The 21,071-nt window shown below is 42.6% G+C and overlaps 1 protein-coding gene across 1 annotated transcript in view; it reads left to right on the top strand.

The window, feature by feature from the left end:
- The window catches only part of COL28A1 (collagen type XXVIII alpha 1 chain), a 193,920-nt gene that overhangs the window by 119,741 nt on the left and 53,108 nt on the right, over positions 1-21,071 (top strand). Inside the window, exon 27 of the mRNA XM_088833381.1 lies at positions 1,145-1,213. Within this exon, the coding sequence (XP_088689507.1) occupies positions 1,145-1,213 (69 nt within the window). The remainder of the gene's footprint in view (positions 1-1,144; positions 1,214-21,071) is intronic.

Here is a 21,071-nt window from a genome sequence, read left to right as displayed (position 1 = left end):
ACAGATCCCTTTAAATGGATGGAAATCCCTCTGAGATGTTAGTAGTTGTTATCACTGGGTGATGGAATGATGGGTTGATTTTTTTTTATTGTAATTTTCACTTCTATTTTTACTTTATTCCCAATAAATTCTTCCTGTAATCAGAAAAAAGTAATTTTCCCGATAGTGGAAAGGAAAAGACTGACCTACACAGTAACTTTGATCAACTCAGGATTCCTGAAAATTTGTTTCACCAAAATGTTAATTAGAGAACTTCTGGGATCAACAAAGCTAAGGTAATCTTGCTATTGTGGAATTTCTTAGAGGCTTTAATATATTCACCTGCCCCAGGGATCTATAAAGAGAGGCACATCCATGGTGTAAACATTACCCAATCTTATTTGACCACAGAAGTCTTTCCTCAAGAAACATGGGGTCAACTTATGCTGTAAGGAACATATACTGGGAACTGACATACTTTTTGCTTCATTTACATATTTTCTTAACAATTCAACTCTGATCCATGTCAATAGGTGCTGAGTCTTTAACTGCAAACTCTGGGAATTAACGTGCTATATTGAAATTGTGCGACACAGTAAAGCGAAAGTGGTAGTCACTCAGTCGTGTCCGACTCCTTGTGACCCCATGTGACCGCCAGGCTCCGCTGTCCATGGGATTCTCCAGGCAAGAGTACTGGAGTGGGTTGCCATCCCCTTTCTCAGGGTTCTTCCTGACCCAGGGATCTTCCTGCATTGGCAGGCAGACTCTTTACCCCTGAGCCAGCAAGGAAACCTGCTGAATATTTAACTTCAACCCCCATGAATTAATATGCTGTACTGAAATGGTGCAACATAGTAAAGGCTACCTAGAGTTATGTGTGAGCCGTGTTTGAACGCCTGGTGTTTAGGGCAGCAGGAGGAGCCCAAGCAGGCAAGGCTATGGGGCCAACACTTCTGCTTACATCCAGCAGTTCTGCCTTATCGCTTTACAGCTGGATTACATGTGAAAATGTTCGAAAGGATTGTGTGGTTTAAAATTTTGGGGAAAACCCTGCTTTACATCAATATGGAAAGACTGAGGTGAGAATGAAGCTAAGAGCAGTAATCCGTTGCTTGTTTCTAAATCTCCTTACCCTTCTCTCCGATTTCTCTGCGTCTTCTAACAGGGTGACATTGGGCAGAAAGGCTTGCCTGGCCCTCCTGGCTCCCCTGGCTATGGATTACAAGGAATCAAAGTAAGTGAATGGAATTGTGCTAGGGTCGCCTCTCAACGCACTAGGGCGAGGGGGAGAAGAGGTTGTGGATGATACAAAAAAAAGAACGGCTATTAAGAAATGGACTTAATGTAAGCTTAGCAGTTAAAATCGCATCCGGTATTTGGAGGCACCATCCAAAAGTGGAAACATGGTACAAGTACACTTGCTTCACAAAGGCTTAACGTTACATAAGGAGCTTGGAGAGAAACTGAGCGGTTACGGCGGTTTGCAGTTCTGTCAGTTTCTGAGCTGAACGGGGAATCTGTGCCCGACTGCATGTGCTCCCTGCACCTCCCTCACCTGCAGCCTCCATTCTTAGCCCAGGGATGCCCAAGTTTCCAGTTTTAGCTCACAGTGGAATCACCCAGGAAGCTTTTGGATAATGCTGCTGTCTTACCCCTGAAGAAGGACATCTGAATCTCTGGGGGGCAGAGTTTGAGTCTTGTGGGTTTAAAAGCCTCCCATGTGATTCTCCTGAGCGTCCAGGTGAGAAGCCCGACTCTGTGCTATAGTGTGTGCAACCACTGCATTCTGCTTCATTTCTGTCTCCACCGCAACAGGCCTATCTCGTGAGATGGGACTCTCAGGGTCTCCCCGCCTCAGTAGACAGAATTTGGCATCCACAGGCTACTGTGTAATTTAAACAGTTCCCTCTTCTAATGTGTTGATTTATGTATTTATTTTTTTCTGGCTCACTCTCATTCTATTTGTTTCCCCCAAAATAAACTATAGTGGTTAACCTTCAAAACAGAGTAATTCCCTCGCGGGTAACTGATACTGACTCTAAAAAGTGGAAGCATTCAAAACAAACTCGTTTTCAGATGGCAGAATTTCTTAGTAAGTGGGAGACAGTAGGAGCTGAAGATAATACATGTGAAAAATCCTGTGTTGAAATTAAGCCACCTACTCCTGTGTTAAGAGTGAGTTTTGTCAAGAGCAAAACCCATTTGAATCCATGTTAAACCTTCCAATCTATCATGCAACATCTAGGGCTTCTAGTGCAGGTCTTTTAAGTAAGAGCCGTTCATCTGTAGGGCTGAGTACCCAAGCAAAGGCCAGCTCACATTGCAAGTAGCGTACAAGCCCCGGGAAACCCAGCAGAAACCTGCTTCCTTGTAAACAGCATCTCTCACACTTCATCTTTTAAGTTCTACAGTTAAAAGCTGGTTTTGAATTTGAGTTTGCCTGAGCAATGAACCCGTGATTGGCTCAGTTCACGTGTGCTATTAGTTTGTTATCACTACCGTGTTAAATTCTCTGCCAGCTTTTCCCCTTGGTTATCTGGGAACTATTTCCTTACTAACAAAGGGGCCTCGTGAGTTGTGCTTAACTAATCCTCATCAATTCTGACTCACCTGGTGTCCTGCCCTTCCTTGCACCCTCCAGGTTAGGCCATGTTCAAAGTCCCTTCTGAGTGAAACTATGGTGGGAAAACTAATAAGGAAAGAACCAAAATGAACACTGCCACGTAGCCAGTCCTATCAGAAGTGAGAGCAGTTTTTCCTCCACTGAGGGTTGGGGCCTGATGCTGTTGGCAGTGAGCCTGGACCGAGGCTGCCTCACAAACCTCCTTGAGACACACTGCCATCCTGCTTGCAGCAGGCCAAACGTTTCTCTCAGGATGCCCGCTTCATTTTTCTGACCCTGGCTCATACCATCCCTCCAAAAGGGAGAGAAATGAGAAATCAAATTGGTGGTATTCCTCCGAGTCATTTTAAGGCTCCATACTTAGTGAAATTTCATTTCTTATGTTCATTTGTTGAATCTATTTCACACCCCTTTCTAAAAAACTATTTGAATCAGTAAAATCTGCTTTTGTTGGCATGTCTGTTCATGAGACTCTGATAGAAGCCCTTGTTATTAAATTTTCATGTCTGTCTCTCGATGTCATCCCAACCATGGGGAAAATAAGGGGCTCAGGTTGCAATCACAGAAGGGATTTGCTCCACCTTAGTTCCTAGAATATTGGCTTTACATTCAATTATTCAACTAACCTGGGGCTCCCTGCTGGCGCTAGTGGCAAAGAATTCATCTGCCAGTGAAGGAGATGTAGGAGACATGGGTTTGATCCCTGGGTCGGGAAGATCCCTTGGAGGAGGGCACGCAAGGCAACGTACTCCAGTGTTGTTGCCTGGAGAAACCCATGGGCAGAGGAGTGTGGCGGGCTGCAGTCTGTGGGGAAACAAAGAGTTGGACACAACGGAGCGCACATGCGTTCAGCCAACCAGCCAACACTGGTTGGGCACCGTCTATGTCAGGCAAACAGGCTGAGTGCAGTAAAAAACGATGAGTGAAAAGATGTGAAGTTTGTCCTCATGGGGTTTACAGACATCAAATGATCACTTTTTGAGCTCCAGAGAGTCTAGTGGGGGTGGCGCAGTGAAATGAATGGGTTTACAGGGTTAGGCAAGAGTCCTATAGGCCACAGTAACGAGTCTGGTCTCAGGCCTAGAGTGACTGAAAGTCAGAGCAGGGTGACATGATCAGGCAGGTATTTATCCGAGACCCCCTGTGTCTACCATCTACAGAAGGGATGGACATGACTAGAAGGAGTGTGGGGGTGCCCCTGATATACCCCTGTGTAATCTTTTGATTCTCAGTGTGGAAAACATGAGCTTCTGGGCACCCTCTCCCCCTGCCCCTCCCAGGGCTCTAGGACCACCCAAGCCTGCTGCTGTGGGAACCCCGGAAAACATGATGGGCTCGCTCCCCAGGGCACCACAGTCACCTCCCACCATTGCTCTGCAGTCCCCGCCGTGGCCTGGCTGGCTCCACCCTGCAGGTGAGCTCCAGCTCCTTCAGGGGCCCCAGCGCCCTCTCTCAACCGTGTCTACTGACTGTGTGAATGAGCATGAGGCCCTGGCGCTCTGGTTCCGCAGTGTTGGCCTTTCAGGGTCAAGCATAGGTCGGGGGCTCCGGGACGCACTGTGTCGTCCCGCCGTGAGCCCCCAGCACTGATCATTTTCTCCCGCTATGTCAGTAGCAGCAGGAGTCCTCAGATTAAGTCAGGAAGGAGAAAGGCTGGGGCTTGGTCTTGAGGAATGGCTTGAGGTGTCACCTAGCTCTGGAGGGGCCGAGAGAGAGAGACTGAGAGGTCAGCAAGGTTAGAACACCGAGTGTGCGGGCAGACAGAAGCGCCGGCCCTCCACTCTGCATCTCCACTCAGGGCCACGCCCTCTGTCCACCTTTGTTCAGGTCAGTTCTTGTGTCCCAGTCAGCCCTGACATTCCCAGAGTACTTTTTTCTCAGAGGATCAGGAGGGTTTATAAACATAGGATTCCTGGCGGCCCTCTATGACTTCAGGAGTTTCCAAGACAGAGGTGTGGACTAGACTATGATTCCAGCCGTGTGTAAACCCTTTATTCATTAAATGAATGAGCCTCCACGCCACCGGTTTCCATTCTCTGCCGAGGCCTGAACATGACTGATGGCTCGCTGACTGAGGAAACACTCCCTGTAGTTAGGCTGTGGCCGGGGACAGGCTGACTAACCTTTCAGGCCTTGCCAGTTTGTTATCAGTGTGGGCAAACTGTCTTGATGATGTGCCAGGGGAATCTGGTGAACACTAGGGGTGGAAATCCCAGTATCTCCAAAGCTGACAAAGCATGATAAGTATAGTGGTTCCATGGTCACAGAGCTAACAGATCAACCCCCGCGACTCCTGGGGCCCAGGAGTGGAGGGAAACTGAGTCCCAGTGACCTCACCACTCTGCCTAGATTCTGACCTTAAGGGTCTGACAGAAAGAGAATGAGCTTGAGAGCCAAATAAGACCTTGGCCTGAATCTGTCTAGTTGTATAAGCTTTTTATCTTTAAGGAACCATAAAGCTTACTCATCTTTAAAATGGGGACAATAAAGCTATTTTGCAAGTTGTTGTGAAGATAAAATTGTACAAAATGCCTAGTACAGTAGTGGTTACTCAACCAGAGCCTGGGCTACAGAATCAACTGATCTGAATTGTGGTTTCCTGAGTACTACACCTCTTGCCTCAGTTTCCACATCTGAATAATGGGGATAATAATAGTACTGTTTTCTAAAGCTGTTACAGGAAATAAATGAAATTAAGTGAGATAGTATGAGTAATGTGTTTAAGACAAGGTTCAACGCATGATTACATATGCAGTAAATGATTGGAGTTATTCACATTATAATTTCTTCTTGCTTTCCCTCCCTTTCTACTAGTCCTTCTTATATTTTCTAGGATGAAGGCCTAGATTCTGACAGTCATATGATTTAATGTTCTTAAACCTAAAATATTGATTGCATTAATTAGTGCAGGCCTGGCATATGTACCAAAAAGACCGCCAAACATATCATGGCTGAAATACAATGGAGGATTTCGTTCATGTGGCACGCTAAAGGGAGTCTTCCTCATTGATGGACAATTTCCTTCCGCATAGAATTTCAGAGAATCTCAACTTCCATTTCTGTTTTCTCCATCGGAGGGGTCTCTTTACCAATTACACTCAGCAAGCAGAAAGGGGAGGGTGTGGAAGAGGCACACACACCTGCTTCCTAAAGTCTCGGTCAAGAGGTGACACACAGCACCTCTGCCCACGCTTTATCGGCAAGAGCTGGTCTCACGGAAAGGTGGTGTAAACTGTGTGCCCAGAAAGAAGAGGAACCCAGGGTTCATTAAAGAGCTGGCAATTGCTGCCAGGCAAAATGTAGCCAGCTTCTGGGAAAGATGGAAAATGTAAAGTTACATATTATTCTGAAGTATGCTGGTGCTTCAGGAAGAAAACAGAAAGCAAGAGTGGTCTCCATGGCAACTTCCAGAATGCCTGTCGCTCTCGCGATACTGTGGGGCGCAGTCCCCTGGCTTACAAGGACTGGGTTCAGCTTTATCATTCCTTTTATCCTATGTTCCCCGCCCTCCAAAAAGCAAAACCCTCAGAGCCTTGCTGTCTTCTTACTTATTCCAAGCAGCAGCAGAAGTACCAGTGGGTAATTTAGAAACTGCCTTGAGTAGACATGCTGAGAACTAGCCAAAGAGCTGGGGGTGTAGTAGGACCAGGGAACAAACAGGAAATGCTCATTCCTGTCTTCGGCCCAGCCAGGGGCAAAGTACGAGGGCCGCCTGAAACCCTGCAGGAGAGCTGTGGTTCAAAGGCTGCAGAGAGACGGGGATGGCAAGAGAGGCAGGAAGCAGAGCTGGTGCAGTGAGCCCCACACTGGGAGATGGAGGAGCTGGTGGGTGATCAGGCTCACGGGGAGAATAAGGAGGGCTAGAGTCCCAGGGGATTACATGGGAAGCCAGCAGTGAAGGAAATCAGCAGGGGTGTGATGGTGGGTGAGTCAGCCCAGCTTGCACAGGAACAGCCAGAAAGAAAAAAGCCTTCTCCCACCAAAGCTCTCTGATTTGCAATTCAAAGTAGAACCCAGAACTTTGTAAGATTCTTGGCTCAGCATTTAAAGTTAATGTCATTTCTCAGGTAGATTTTTTTTTTTGGTTAGTCTTTTCAACTATTTTGAAGCAACTACAGTTCTGTAAATTCCATGCATCAGGTATGTGGGCCACCTTCTGGTGTCCATTCACCAGAAAGGCTAAAGCTTGACAGATGTCAGCGTGCTGTGGTGGGAATCTCACAGGGAACCTGCCAGCTTCCCATTTGCCTCCCCTCTGCCAGCCCCTGTGACCCCCATCACGTTGAAAGTGCCTCCAGAATCCATCTGACTAGATATTTTATTAGTGTGGACCTGTTACAGCATGGGAAATTGCCCTCTTTAAAGGTAAAATAGAAATGGTTCATTCATTGAAATGAAACAGACTTAAGGGGGAAAAATTCTCACTTATAAGAAGTCAGGCGTAGATTCAGTGTACACTAAGTTGCAAATACCCCGGACATCCCCCACGGCTCAGTGGTAGAGTGGACTTGCAGTGCAGGAGACGCAGGAGACATGAGTTCGATCCCTGGGTTCAGAACATCCCTGGAGTGGGGCATGGCAACCCACTCCAGTATTCTTGCCTGGAGAATCCCATGGACAGAGGAGCCTGGTGGGCTACAGTCCATGGGGTCGCACAGAGTTGGACACTTAGACTGAGCGACTAAGCACACACACACACAAAGACAGGCTAAGGTACACTGACACACGGAAGTTGTTTTAGTCTTCCAAGCTCAGAACCTCAGAACCGCGCGTCTGATGGTGTTAATATTACTAAGGGAGCAACACACACTCACGCGTATTTTAACATGATGACTTTCTGGTATTTCAGTTTAAAATTTTCTATTCTCCTCCTGACCACAATCTAACAACAGCGTCAGAAATGGAACACAGAACCAACTGTGGTAACAGTGTGCTCACTGCATTCAACCTGAGCACAACTTAGAAAGTAAACAGAAACAATAAGGGATGTAGTTGACAGCGTAACTTAGTGTGTCTTTATGCCAAAAACCATCTCTGAAATAACTTCTAACGCTTTCCTGTATTGGAATTTTAAAATTCCTATAATGATTCCTCTGTGTAGAAAGGAGCAGTTTGAACTACCTGTGAGTTTAAACCTTAAAATGGTTTGTTCTTTTGGGATTACACCTGCCAAAGTGCCTATGGGTGGGCTATGGGTATAAATTGAGGCTGGTCATCAAAGTCCACAAATCTATTTTCAGACACTGAAGTCATCCTCATACATTGAAACTGTTTTTTTTTTTTTTTTTTGATTACTTTTTTAAACCAAATTAAAAACAATTACATGGTTAGAAACCAAAGCCTAAAGATCAGATCCCATAATGCTCTCAGCTACAGGCTGCTTAGGTCAGGGGCCGTTTGCGTTTAGCAGCTGGGGGGCTGGCTGTGAGCTCATCTGTGTATCTCACTTATTGGTTCTCACCCTCATTTCCCTCCTGGGCCAAGTGGCTCTCATTTCTTCAAGCCAGTTAAGATAAAGGATAGCATCTTCTTTTTTGAATTCCTGACTCTGAATCTGAAGATATGGTGTGACATGGGGGTCAACCAAAAAGTTCATGCAGGATTTTCTATAACATCTTATGGAAACATTCAAATGAACTTTGAGGCCAACCCAATATTTTCCTATGTTAATCGCATTATTGAAATTTCCTTTTTAAATAGCCTATTTCCCAAATCAGACTTTGAATGAAAATATTAATCTCTCAATTTAGTGGGGCTCGAATCATCATTACCAGTTTCTTTTTACTGTCTAGTTACCATGAACAAGGCCCTGTGCAGTGACTAGTGACCATCACAGAAGACTGTTTGATATCTACCAGCTTCCTTGCACTACTATGAACCTAAAAGGAAAAACAAATTTCCAAGTCATTTTTTCCAAAGTATGTATTGTATCCTGCCCCCAAACTTACTATGGTTTCCCTAATTCCAAAAGAAAAGTCAAAAGGACTAAAGTCTTAATAATAAAGATAGTATCCAATGCCATATTTTGGTGCTGAATATTAAAAAAAAAATTTAAATTAGCACCAAAAATTAGAGACTATATGAAAGATTTCATTTGAGCAGTTACATACTAAAGCTACTACATAATTCATAATTATGTGAGCATGGTGCCATTTTGTGTGCATGCTGTAGTCAGTCATGTCTGACTCTTTCGCAACCGCATGGACTATAGCCCACCAGGCTCCTCTGTCCATGGGATTCTCCAGGCAAGAATACTGTGTGGGTTGGTATTTCCTTTTCCATGCTGCCCTTTTAGATTGCTCTTTTTCTTTCCCCTCCCTCTGCCTGTGCCTCTTGCCCATCCAATCATATTTATCTAATATACAAAGATGTAAATACTATATATGTATTCTTTTTTATTCTTGTAACAGATTGTCCATATAAAACCAAGCTGAGTGAAGGACATGGAGAGACTACCCTTGGTGCTGCTGCCATCTTGATAGCCCATGAATTTCACTGCTGAAAATTAATAAAATATATTTTATCTTTCTCCCACCTTTCAATGCTTGGTTAGAAGTAAGATACTAGTGTATATGTTTCCCCCAGCGAGGTCAGAGGCACCTTTACTACTCAGAGCTTGGAGAGACATCTCAGTTCAGTTCAGTTCAGTCGCTCAGTCGTGTCCGACTCTCCGCGACCCCATGAATCACAGCACGCCAGGCCTCCCTGTCCATCACCAACTCCCGGAGTTCACTCAAACTCATGTCCATTGAGTCGGTGATGCCATCCAGCCATCTCATTCTCTGTCATTCCCTTCTCCTCCTGCTCCCAATCCCTCCCAGCATCAGAGTCTTTTCCAGTGAGTCAACTCGTCGCATGAGGTGGCCAAAGTATTGGAGCTTTAGCTTTAGCATCAGTCCTTCCAATGAACACCCAGGACTGATCTCCTTCAGAATGGACTGGTTGGATCTCCAGGCAATCCAAGGGACTCTCAAGAGTCTTCTCCAGCACCACAGTTCAAAAGCATCAATTCTTCAGCGATCAGCTTTCTTCACAGTCCAACTCTCACATCCATACATGACCACGGGAAAAACCATAGCCTTGACTAGACGGACCTTGGTTGGCAAAGTAATGTCTCTGCTTTTTAATATGCTATCTAGGCTGGTCATGACTTTCCTTCCAAGGAGTAAGCGTCTTTTAATTTCATGGCTGCAATCATCATCTGCAGTGATTTTGGAGCCCCAAAAAATAAAGTCTGACACTGTTTCCACTGTTTCCCCATCTATTTCCGATGAAGTGATGGGACCAGATGCCATGATCTTCGTTTTCTGAATGTTGAGCTTCAAGCCAACCTTTTCACTCTCCTCTTTCACTTTCATCAAGAGGCTCTTTAGTTCCTCTTCACTTTCTGCCATAAGGGTGGTATCATCTGCATATCTGAGGTTACTGATATTTCTCCCATCAATCTTGATTCCAGCCTGTGCTTCTTCCAGCCCAGCATTCCTCATGATGTACTCTGCATATAAGTTAAATAAGCAGGGTGACAATATACAACCTTGACATACTCCTTTTCCTATTTGGAACCAGTCTGTTGTTCCATGGCCAGTTCTAACTGTTGCTTCCTGACCTGCATACAGGTTTCTCAAGAGGCGGGTCAGGTGGTCTGGTATTCCCATCTCTTTCAGAATTTTCCACAGTTTGTTGTGATCCACACAGTCAAAGGCTTTGGCATAGTCAATGCAGAAATAGATGTTTTTCTGGCACTCTCTTGCTTTCTCCATGATCCAGTGGATGTTGGCAGTTTGATCTCTGGTGCCTCTGCCTTTTCTAAAACCAGCCTGAACATCTGGAAGTTCACGGTTCACGTATTGCTGAAGCTTGGCTTGGAGAATTTTGAGCATGACTTTACTAGCGTGTGAGAGACATCTAGGGCCATACTATAATCTCTAAATTTCACATGTTATCTTATTCCAGCTTCACCGGCCTGTGAGGTAGGCTCTCAGAAACCTAGGCACAGATATGTTAAGTCATGTTCTAAGGTCACTCACAGCTCTAGATGGCTTTCCTGAAATAATTATGTGTTGGGTAGTAATCAAAGTCAAGGTAGACGTCAGAGAGGAAAAGGTTCGTTTAAGACTTTCAATATTAAATTTGGAAAAGTCAAAATTTTTTTGTACCTGGTGATGTAAACTTGGCCCTTGGAGATGTGAGATATATTAATATACAGTGAGGTTTCTTTTTTCTTGATAATATAAATTTTTAAAAAGAAAGTAGCATAAAAGTACTACTTTTTCCCCAAGCACTGTTGTGTCCCAAACCAGGAGCTTGGTGACCTTTTAAATCAATCACCAGGCACAAGGCTAGGAATCACAGCAAGATCTAGGCTGACGTGTGTAGCTACCTTGGGGTGAGGCTGTTGTAATCAAGAAACTAGTGATACATTCCAAAACTTATCAAGTCCTTTCCGATTTGGGTGGTAGAAGGACATACTCTTTTGTACCACAAACCTCTGTGACAAGTCAGTGGTAGCCAACCAGTCTGTAATGTAAACTTTTTATTGCCTTTATAGATGTCTTTACTTTACAGTGATTGGCTTTTTGTTATCAGCATCTCTGCTTATCTAGTTTCAGACTTCTTATTTTAAATATAACAAGCAAAGGGAAAGGAAGTTAAGTTACCTGTTCAAGGTCACTCACAGAATCCCTAACAAAGCAAAGATTATGGAGTTTTATGGTTATCGGTGGTTCAAACTGACAGCTAACCTCAGAATAATCTCCCTTTCATCCTATGAAAGATTCTTCAAACAATAATTCTTTTGAATTATTAGGAACAGCTTCCCACATGATCATGACGAGACTCATAGGTCCACGGGGTGTGGACTCTGCCCTAGGAAACCAAGTGAGAAGAATAGAGAGTATGGAAATGGAGAAAAACAGGGATTAAAACTGCTTCTAAGTCAGAGAGCGGGAATTGGGAAGGAGAAGGAGAAAGGGAAATAAAGAAAATAGGAAATTAGCTATGGTGACTTCTTTAGGATTCTGTGGTTAATAATGCTTTTGACCTTAAAGTTTCAACTACCCGAGATGAATGTAGTTACTATCTTTTGGTTAAATTTTTCTGGTATTCTACTGTCATCCTTTTACTTCTGCCTTTTTGCATCCTCTTACTTTACATGTTTCTTTTAGACAACAAACATGTGGATTTTTAAAATACCAATCTGACAATGTGGATCTTTTGCATTAATTCATTTACATTTAATGCAATTAGTGAACTTTGAAAGTTTATTTTTACCTTCTAATTTTGAGCTATTTGTCCCACTTATTCTATTTTTTTTTAATATTTTCTTTCCCTTCTAAAGATATATTAATTTTTAACTGTTGCATTTTTTCCTTTACTAGTTAGGAATTTATACATTTTTCTTCCTCTTTTTTCAATACTTACTCTTAATTACCCTGTTGTGGAATCTGGAATCACAGAAAACACCTCAGAGGACACTCAAGATGGTGGAGTACAGTTTATTACCGCTCCCCTCCCCCCAGGTGACTGGTTACATGTGAGCGACCTCTTTGTTGTATACCACTGAGATTTACAATAAGCAGGTGCTAGGAGAACAAACAGTTAAGGTTAAAGTGGGGGGAACAATGATTATACATCAAGGGGGTATGTCTCCATGGTTAATCCAACAGGGGCAGCCTGACCTCAACTACAATCTCCCTTTGCCGTCTGTAGGGAGGGAAGTCTCCAGGAGACCTAGTTTTCATTAGCAATGGTTTCCTCACTTGGGCCGGGCTCAGGCCCAGTTTACATCCAGTCTTTAAGATGGATGATAGGCTACAAAATGGAGTCGCTCCTGCTTTCCTCACACTGGCCCCAACAGCCCCTACCCTAATATTATTCTTTTTTTTTTTTAAATTTTTAAAGTAAGAAGCCAGAAATCAGATTTAATTGTGAAGTTTCCCCATTTTTAAATGTTTGTCAACTTATTCTGAAAATTTTGTGGTCTTATATTTTAATTAATTTTAAATCCTTCAAAATATTTTTATATGATCTTTACTTATTTAGATTTATTCACATACTAGTCTGTTTCTCTTTAATCCATCTTGCCTCTCATACTGGAACCAGTCTCCTTCTGCCTGACTTGGATTTTTCAGAATATCCTTCAGAGGAAATTTTTACTAGCACAACCTCGCTCTGTTTTTGCTTGAGTGAAACTATGTCTATTTTCTGTAATGTCATCTTACAGCATACCTTTCTGAGTATAGAGTTCTAGGCACACAGTTTTTCAGTGCATGGGAGGTTCTCCCATCACTTAGCCTCAATTATTGCTGTTCAAAACTTACCTGGTGGTCCAGTTATTCTTTTGATGGTAATTTGTCCTTTTCTCTGTGATTTTTAAGGCTTTCTGTCTCTTTTTATATGATGGGTCTATGATGTACTTAGAAGTAGATTTCTTTTTATTTATTTTGCTTAAGAGTTGTTAGAATTCCTGATTTTGTGAACAAGCATTTTAAAAATTATTTCTGAAATTCTCTGCCTTATCTTTCATTGCTGAAGCAATCCAATCCAGTCTTCCCATCCCCACACTGTCTCCATCTTTCTGGAACTATAATTAGTTGAATCTTTTCATTCCTTCTTCCTCTGCATCTGTCCTTCTATATTCTCAATCTTGTCTTTCTGAGATACATTATGGCTGATATTTTTCTAGTCTGTTTTCCAGTTCACTAAATCTTTCTTTAGTTGTGCTGAATTTGTTGTTTAAACAGTACATTGAATTTTTAGCTTCAGTTGTAGCTTCAATTATTTCTAGATGTTCTATTTGAGTTTTTTAAGTCCACACAGTCATGCTATATAGACATTCTTTTAGAAAAAACTCAGATTATATACCTGTCTTGCTTAAAAAGCCTTTAAAGTCTTCCTAAAATATTTTAAAAGATGAAAGGAAGAAGAAGAGAAAGGAAGGAAAGAAAACTCTCTCCAAGGCTGAATATGATCTGGATGCTGCCCGTCTCTCTGATTTTATCTTGCATCTTCCTTTATTTCACTCAATACAATCAAGGCCCTCTGGTCTCCTTTCTGTTTTCCCAAAACAAAGTTCCTTCCTTCTGCAGGACCTGTGCACTCTTGTTTCTCCTACGTTGGCCTTTGACATGGTTGAATCCTTCTCTCATGTTATCTCCTTAGTGAGAATATGTCTGACCACACCATCTGATCCCTACTCCATTCTCAATCACTCTATATTCTCCCATTTTGTTTTCATAACACTGTTACTCTCTGAAAATGTTTGCTTCTTTGTTGACTTATCATCTGTCTTCTCTTGGTAAAAGGAAACTCTTTGAGAGCAAGAATTTTGTTTCTTTCATTCATCTCTAATTTCCACCTAGCAGAGTGTCTGGCATATAGTAATCACTTAATAAATGTTTATCTAATTAACCAACAAAGTAGTGACCAATTGAATGAATGCATTAAGGTTGTACAGTAGATGAAGATAAAGTTCCACCTGTAACCGCATTGTCAACACAGAAAATACTTCATTTGCATATACTTTAGTTCAATAAACCATTCTTGAATTCCATCATTAAGAGAACTCTGAACTTGTGAAATGATAAATTCTTTCCTAACTCTTAGAGCTTAATAGTGGAAGCACCTTGCTCTTATAGATTCTAAGGGTATACTGTGTACTTGGTATATTTGGTTGGCAGAACGGGTAGAAGTTTACTCAGAAAGTGCTGGATTCCACTTTCTTCAAAGTATATCTTTGTGATCCAATTATCTATTACTGCAATGCAACAGGATCACAATGAATGCTATAAAAGTAAAGGTTCTTGTTTTATATGAATAAACCTGAGAGTATTATATCTGGTGGTTCCTTTGTATTCATAGTGGGTTCTGCCCACAAAAACCAAAGTGTATGTATTCTGTAAATTCTCGATTGATTGGATCTAAATCTAATACTTTTAAAGACCAGTGCTAATAAAGAGCTAAGGAGAAGAAACTTAACCTGCCATTTCCTGTCACCAGACAGGCCAACTACTGTGCAATATCATTACATTTTCCATGGTCCTCTTAAGTTAATAATTAAGTTAGAAATAAAAGAGAGACCCAGTGCTATTTAGTTGTTAGATTTTCACAACTTTGTAGCTTTTGCCAGGAAGTATAAGACTTGGCTATGGACAGATTTTCCTGTGAGTTCGTATTTGTAGGGATGACATTTAAAGAGTAGTATTAAAGCATTCATTATTGATTCCTATTCATTGCTGTAAAGACGGTAAGCTTTTACAAGACTTCTTTTTGGTGTATGCAATTATGCCTTTAAATAGTGGTTCTTAAATTTCAAAGGAGAAAATAAAATTTTAATCTATTGGAATACTAGTCTTCTGAAAGTTCTCCAACTGGCTCCTGTTGGTTTTAAGTCAATAGTTCCTATGATGATGATGATGATGATGATGATGCTAGTTTTAGAAAGAAATAAATCTTCCACAGACCTCAATCTGTCCTTCCCTTTTACATTACCTTACTGTGATGATTCTGTAAAGCAAACACATTTGCTCTGTTTTCTTGCTAAGTATATACTTAAATAATAGTGCACATACACTCTTTGCCAGGACTGTGAAATGAGTAACACTAATATGCCTTTCAAATGCACGCACTGTGGCTCAGATGGTAAAGAATCTGCCTGCCATGAGGGAGACATGGGTTGGATCCCTGGGGCAGGAAGATGCCCTGGAGAAAAGAATGGCAACCCACTCTCATATTCTTGTCTGGAGAATTACATGGACAGAGGAGCTTGGTGGGCTACAGTCCATGGGGTCACAAAGAGTTGGACATGACTGAGTGACTAACACACACACACACACACACAATATGCCTTCCAAAATAGAATGCTTTTGTTCTGCATATAAAGAAAATAAGTTTATATACCAATTTTAAAATCAGATCATCTTCCTGCTCAAAACTAAGGACACTGACTGTAATACTCAGTCTTGGCTAATTGTACAAATTTTTTATTTCAGTAACTCATTCAATAAGTATTTATTGAGTATATGTAAATATGTAGGCTCTGTTCTAGGTGCTTGGGATATATTATGAGCAAAGGAGACAAAGAATCCTGCCTTTATAGAAACTGCACTCTATTGACAATAAATATAATAAATAAGTTACAAAGTATACTTTAAGATTAAACTATTATGCAATAAAGGAGAGAGCGGGGTAAGGAGGATAGAGAGCTTTGATGATGTTTTAAGTGTATGGCCTCATGAGGAGGTAACGTCTGAGCAGAGACCTGAAGGAGATGAGGGAGGCAGGCTTGTGGGTTTCTGAGAGAAGTGCACCCCCGGCAGAGAGAGCGCATGGAAAGGCTCTGTGACAGCAGGAAGGCGCCTGGCTTGTTTAAAGAAGAGCAGAGACAGTTGTGTGGCTGGGGAGGAGGTCAGAAAGGTCACATCAGTGAAGCTGCTGCTGCTAAGTCGCTTCAGTCGTGTCCAACTCTGTGCGACCCCATAGACGGCAGCCGACCAGGCTCTGCCGTCCCTGGGATTCTCCAGGCAAGAACACTGGAGTGGCCTGCCATTTCCTTCTCCAATGTGTGAAAGTGAAAAGTGAAAGTGAAGTCGCTCAGTCGTGTCCGACTAGTAGCGACCCCATGGACTGCAGCCTACCAGGCTCCTCTGTCCATGCGATTTTCTAGGCAAGAGTACTGGAGTGGCTTGCCATTGCCTTCTCCGTCAGTGAAGCTGAAGGCAGGTCTGATCACATATAGCCACACAGGCCCCTGTAAGGACTCTGGGTAATACCCAGAATGAAGCGAGTAGCAATTTTCTGGGTTTTGACCAACAGCATGATGTGACTTTTAGAAAGAATAATGGTAACTGCTGGTCTGAGAATAGAGGTAGTAGGACAAGGATTAAACTAAGAAGGTTATTTAGGAATCAAGGCAATTATGAACGGCACTTGAAAATCTAAGTTTTATAATCTAGTTTACATAAATTTAATTCTCTAGGAAAGGATTTATACCTAGTGGCCTGTCTGACAAAATTGATGCCAGATAGATAAACCTGACTGCAAATCTACCAACTGAATCTTGAACTAGTGAACCATACTGAACCATATTTTGTATCTGGACTGTGGCACAAAAATGAAACATCCCAACCCTAGACATACGGTCTCATGATGCATCTGAAGAGAACAAAGGTGGAATGTCCCCCTCTGCACTGGCCTGTCTCCCTTTCGGTCCTTTCTCTCTCCTCAGTCTGACAATTATACGCTCATACACATGGGTGAAACTGTGAGGGTTAGCACACACATGCGACAGAAGAACCATTTGTTTTGACCTGACTTCTCTGCCAAAGTCCAGTGAAAGAGGTATCTGTCTTCTACTGGCCATTAGAAAGCATAGGTCATGGTCTTTTTAATAAACGAAACCTTCATCCGTGGTAAAGATATGGATGCAAATATATTATCCAAAATCTACTGTATAATTTTTAAAACCTGTATGTATTTATATATCCAGAAAATAAATCTAAAGCATTTTTAACATGTACCCAAAGAGATAAGGCTTCCCAGTTGGCTCAGGCAGTAAAGAATCTACCTGCAGTGCAGGAGACCCGGGTTCGATCCCTGGATCAGAAAGGTCTCCTGGAGAAGGGAATGGTAACCCACTCCAGTATTCTTGCCTGGAGAATCCCATGGATGGAGGAGCCTGGTGGGCTACAGTCTATGGGGTCACAAAGAGTCAGACATGACTGAGCAGCTAACACAGGTACGCAAAGAGATCAGTTAAAAAAATTAGCCATAGTCGGTATGATCGAGGCACCCAATCTTAAGTCTTCTCAACCCCTTAGCTTCCGAAGATCTAATCACAGGAAAAGCCTTTTAGTTTCCAGTGAAAGCTGTGTTCCCTGGCCCAGGGCTTTTGCATATACTGTTCCCTTTTCTTGGGGAGACCCCTTTCACCCCTTCCTTCAGCAGGCTCTCTCTTACTCATTTGCAGGGCACACACTAGATATCACTGCCTGCAGAAGCTCTCCCTGTCATCTTAATCCTGTGTTTCCAGGGTCCATGGATAACCCCCATCACAGTGCTTCTCACGTTCTACCAAAAGTGCTTGTTTTCCGACCTAACCACCAGACCGTGAGCTTTGTGAGATGGCAGATGTCTTGTATTTTTGTTTTCATATCCTGAGCAGCTAACACATATCTGGCACGTCAGTTCAGTTATTCAGTCGTGTCCTACTCTTTGTGACCCCATGGACTGCAGCACGCCAGGCTTCGCTGTCCATCACCAATTCCCGGAACTTGCTCAAGTTCATGTCCATTGAGTTGGTGATGCCATCCAACCAACTCATCTGGTACATATAGGTATCTAATAAAAAATGAGTCCTGTCTATAGCTTTCCTCAATATTTATCACCTTGCCTGTTTCCAGAGCATCCATTCAACAAATATTAGTCAGCGTCTGCCACGTGCTGGGCACTGACCTGAATGTAGGGGACAGAAGTGATTGTGAGGTTCAGTAAAACACCTATATGTGGAGATTAGATGCTACAGAGTTCCCATATACCAAAAAAATGTATTAAATGTACAATGTATTAAATTAAAAATGTATTAAAAAAAGATCAAGGCTTCCCTGGTGGCTTAGGGTGGCTAATGCAGGAGACATGGGTCTGAGCCCTCATCTGGGAAGATCCCATTTGCCAGGGAAGAACAAAGCCTGTGTGCCGCAACTCCTGAACCAGCGCTCCAGAGCCCGTGAGCCACAACCCCTGAGCCCACGTGCAGCAACTACTGACACCCAAGCACCTTAGAGCTTGTGCTCTGCAACAACGAAGCCAACACAACGAGAAGCCCACACACCTCAACGAGAGAGCAGCCCCCGCTCTCTGCAACTAGAGAAAAGCCGGTGCAGCAGTGAAGACTCAGCACAGCCAAAAAATAACATAAATCAATCAAGTTATGTTTTATAAAGATCATACCATGCAGTGGAGAAGAAAATAGGGACCAGTTGGATAGGGTTTGTGGGCTCTTTACCTTACAAAAGATTAGATGATTTTGTTTAATATTTTGACTTGATATTTATTTCACCCACAGTGAAAACTACAAGTCTACAGAGTCTGATTCTATAAACATCTTTGTAAAGCAAATTTCTTTCCATCTGAGACATCTGCTACATGCATTCTCTCACATGCTGAGTAGGGAAATGCATTTGTGTTAAGAGTGTTGGGTAAAAATTGGTTTAGGAGATGGACTGGGAACTCATGAGACCGAAGTGTATTCCACATGTCTAGAAGAGTCCATGTTTTCTGAGCCATAAAATACTTGTATTTGTAATTTACCACTTCTCATTGCATAAAATGGTGGCATTGTGAATAGCCTTGACAAGAAGCAAAACGTCCTCACGTTTAACCCTGGTTGCTGTGCTGATGAATCATGAACTGAAACTAAATCCGAATAACATCAGCCAATGTGGATAACAAACAGCCTCCCAGAGTTATCAGCTGCACTGATCGTGGAGGAGAAAGTATGAATTAAAGAAACAAAAGACAGCGCAACACTGCTGGGTTGGGAGGGAGAATCCCTTTACCACCTGCTTTTGCTTCTTTTGCCAGAACGCTTCCTTGCTGGCCATTTTCTTTGTCCTTCTTTGTTCTGCATCCCTGGCCCTTGACATTCCACGTTGCATGTTGAGAGACAGGGCAGAAGCTCAAGTAGTGGGTAGGAAGAATTCTGAGGTTTCTTAATGAGGGATTCAGGATAAGAACCCATGACCGGTACTTGAAGAACATCAGGACAGGATGCCTGGGACTCAAGGAGCCATGCGGTGTGATAAGAAACCAGTGGAGAGCGTTGCTAGAGGAGTGCCCTGACATCTGTCGTGTCCTGGCGCATGGGGGAAGTAGAAAGTTAAATTAAAAGTTATGGTAGGGACACACTGCCAGAGTGCAGGTAAGAGATGGTGGTGGTTTAGCCCAGGGTGGTAGTGGTGGAAACAGTGAGGGGTTCCACCACTGGAATTGGTAAGCTGGATTCTGGGTTATATGGGGGGATGTAAGATAAAGAAGTTAAGGATGGCAAAGATTTGTGGCCCAAACAATGGAAAGGACGGAGTTGCCACTTTCTCAGATGGGAGAAACTACAGGAAAATGGGGATGGGTTAATACGGAAAAGATAGCTCACAAAGTCTAAAATTTTGATTTGGACACAAAAAGCTAAACCTCCATCAGAGCTATTAAGTAGGTATTTGGGGATAGAAATCTAGAGTGTGGAGGAGAGATCAAGACAGGAGATACACATTTGATTTAACAATATACAGATAATATTTAATGTCTTGAGAGTGGATGAGAATGTGTGGGGAGTGAATACACATTGGAAAAAGCAGTGGGCCCTGGGTCCTTAGCACAAGGAGGCTTTTATAGTGAAAAGGACACAGCAAAGGAAACTGAGAAGTAGCCAGTAGTAGTGAACCAAGAGGAGGTGGTTCCTGGAAGCCAGGTGAAGTGTTTTAAGAAGGAGGGTATTGTCAACGATACACACACATTCAGGCATAAACACACACACACACACATAGAATAAAACATAGGGGAAAATCTTAACAATTGTTGATAAATCTGGTTGAACATGGGATATATTTGTTATTTTTGCAATTTTTCTGTAAATTTGAAATTATTTTAAAATAAAAAGCTGCAAAAAGAGATCATGGTGGGAAAGCAAGTGAAGACAGAGCATACAGGCAACACTTTTGAAAAGGGAGACATAGGAATGGACTGATAGAGGAGTGAAATGTGTGATTAAGGAAGTTTTATTTTTTTTAAAGGTGGGAGATAAGGTATGCCGTGGGCTTCCCTTATGGCTCAGTGGTAAATCTGCCTACAATGCAGGAGACCCAGGTTTGATTCCTAGGTTGGGAAGATCCCCTGGATAAGGGAATGGCTACCCACTCTAGTACTCTTGCCTGGAGAATCCCATGGACAGAGGAGCCTGGTGGGCTACAGTCCATAGGGTCACACAGAATTGGACACGACTGAAGCAACTAAGCAGTAGCAGCAGCAAGGCATGCTGTATGCTGATAGCAAAGCTTGAATGAACAAGGAAATATTCATGATGCCAAAGAAAAGGGAGTTGTTAGAGGCCTGCCCTTGATCTTCTGAATTATAAGGGCATCTCCTCATCCACTTCTCATCCATCACAAGAATATTCTATGACATTCTCAAGGGTATCTGGCCCTCTAGACCCTAGGTATGCTTCTCTCCTTTCTTGCATGTTTCCCAAAGACCTTGTAACAAATTTTAAAAGCTGTGTTACATCTTAAAATGAAAATAATGCATACTTGTATCAAATCCAAATACCTCATAATCACACAAAGTTGTCAAAGTTTCTCTCTTTCCCCTTTAGTCCTAGCCTGTAAAGAGTGCCTCTGTTTGCAGTTTGGTGTGTGGCTTCCATATGTTCCATATGCATAAACACACACATTTACATCACAGCAACCTTTAAAAATCATTT

Source organism: Moschus berezovskii, chromosome 3, assembly GCF_049115385.1.
Source record: "Moschus berezovskii isolate FMDL1 chromosome 3, NW_MosBer_1.0, whole genome shotgun sequence".
Taxonomy (NCBI): domain Eukaryota; kingdom Metazoa; phylum Chordata; class Mammalia; order Artiodactyla; family Moschidae; genus Moschus; species Moschus berezovskii.
Note: the sequence above shows the minus strand (reverse complement) of the source record. Positions and strands in the feature narration are given on the sequence as shown.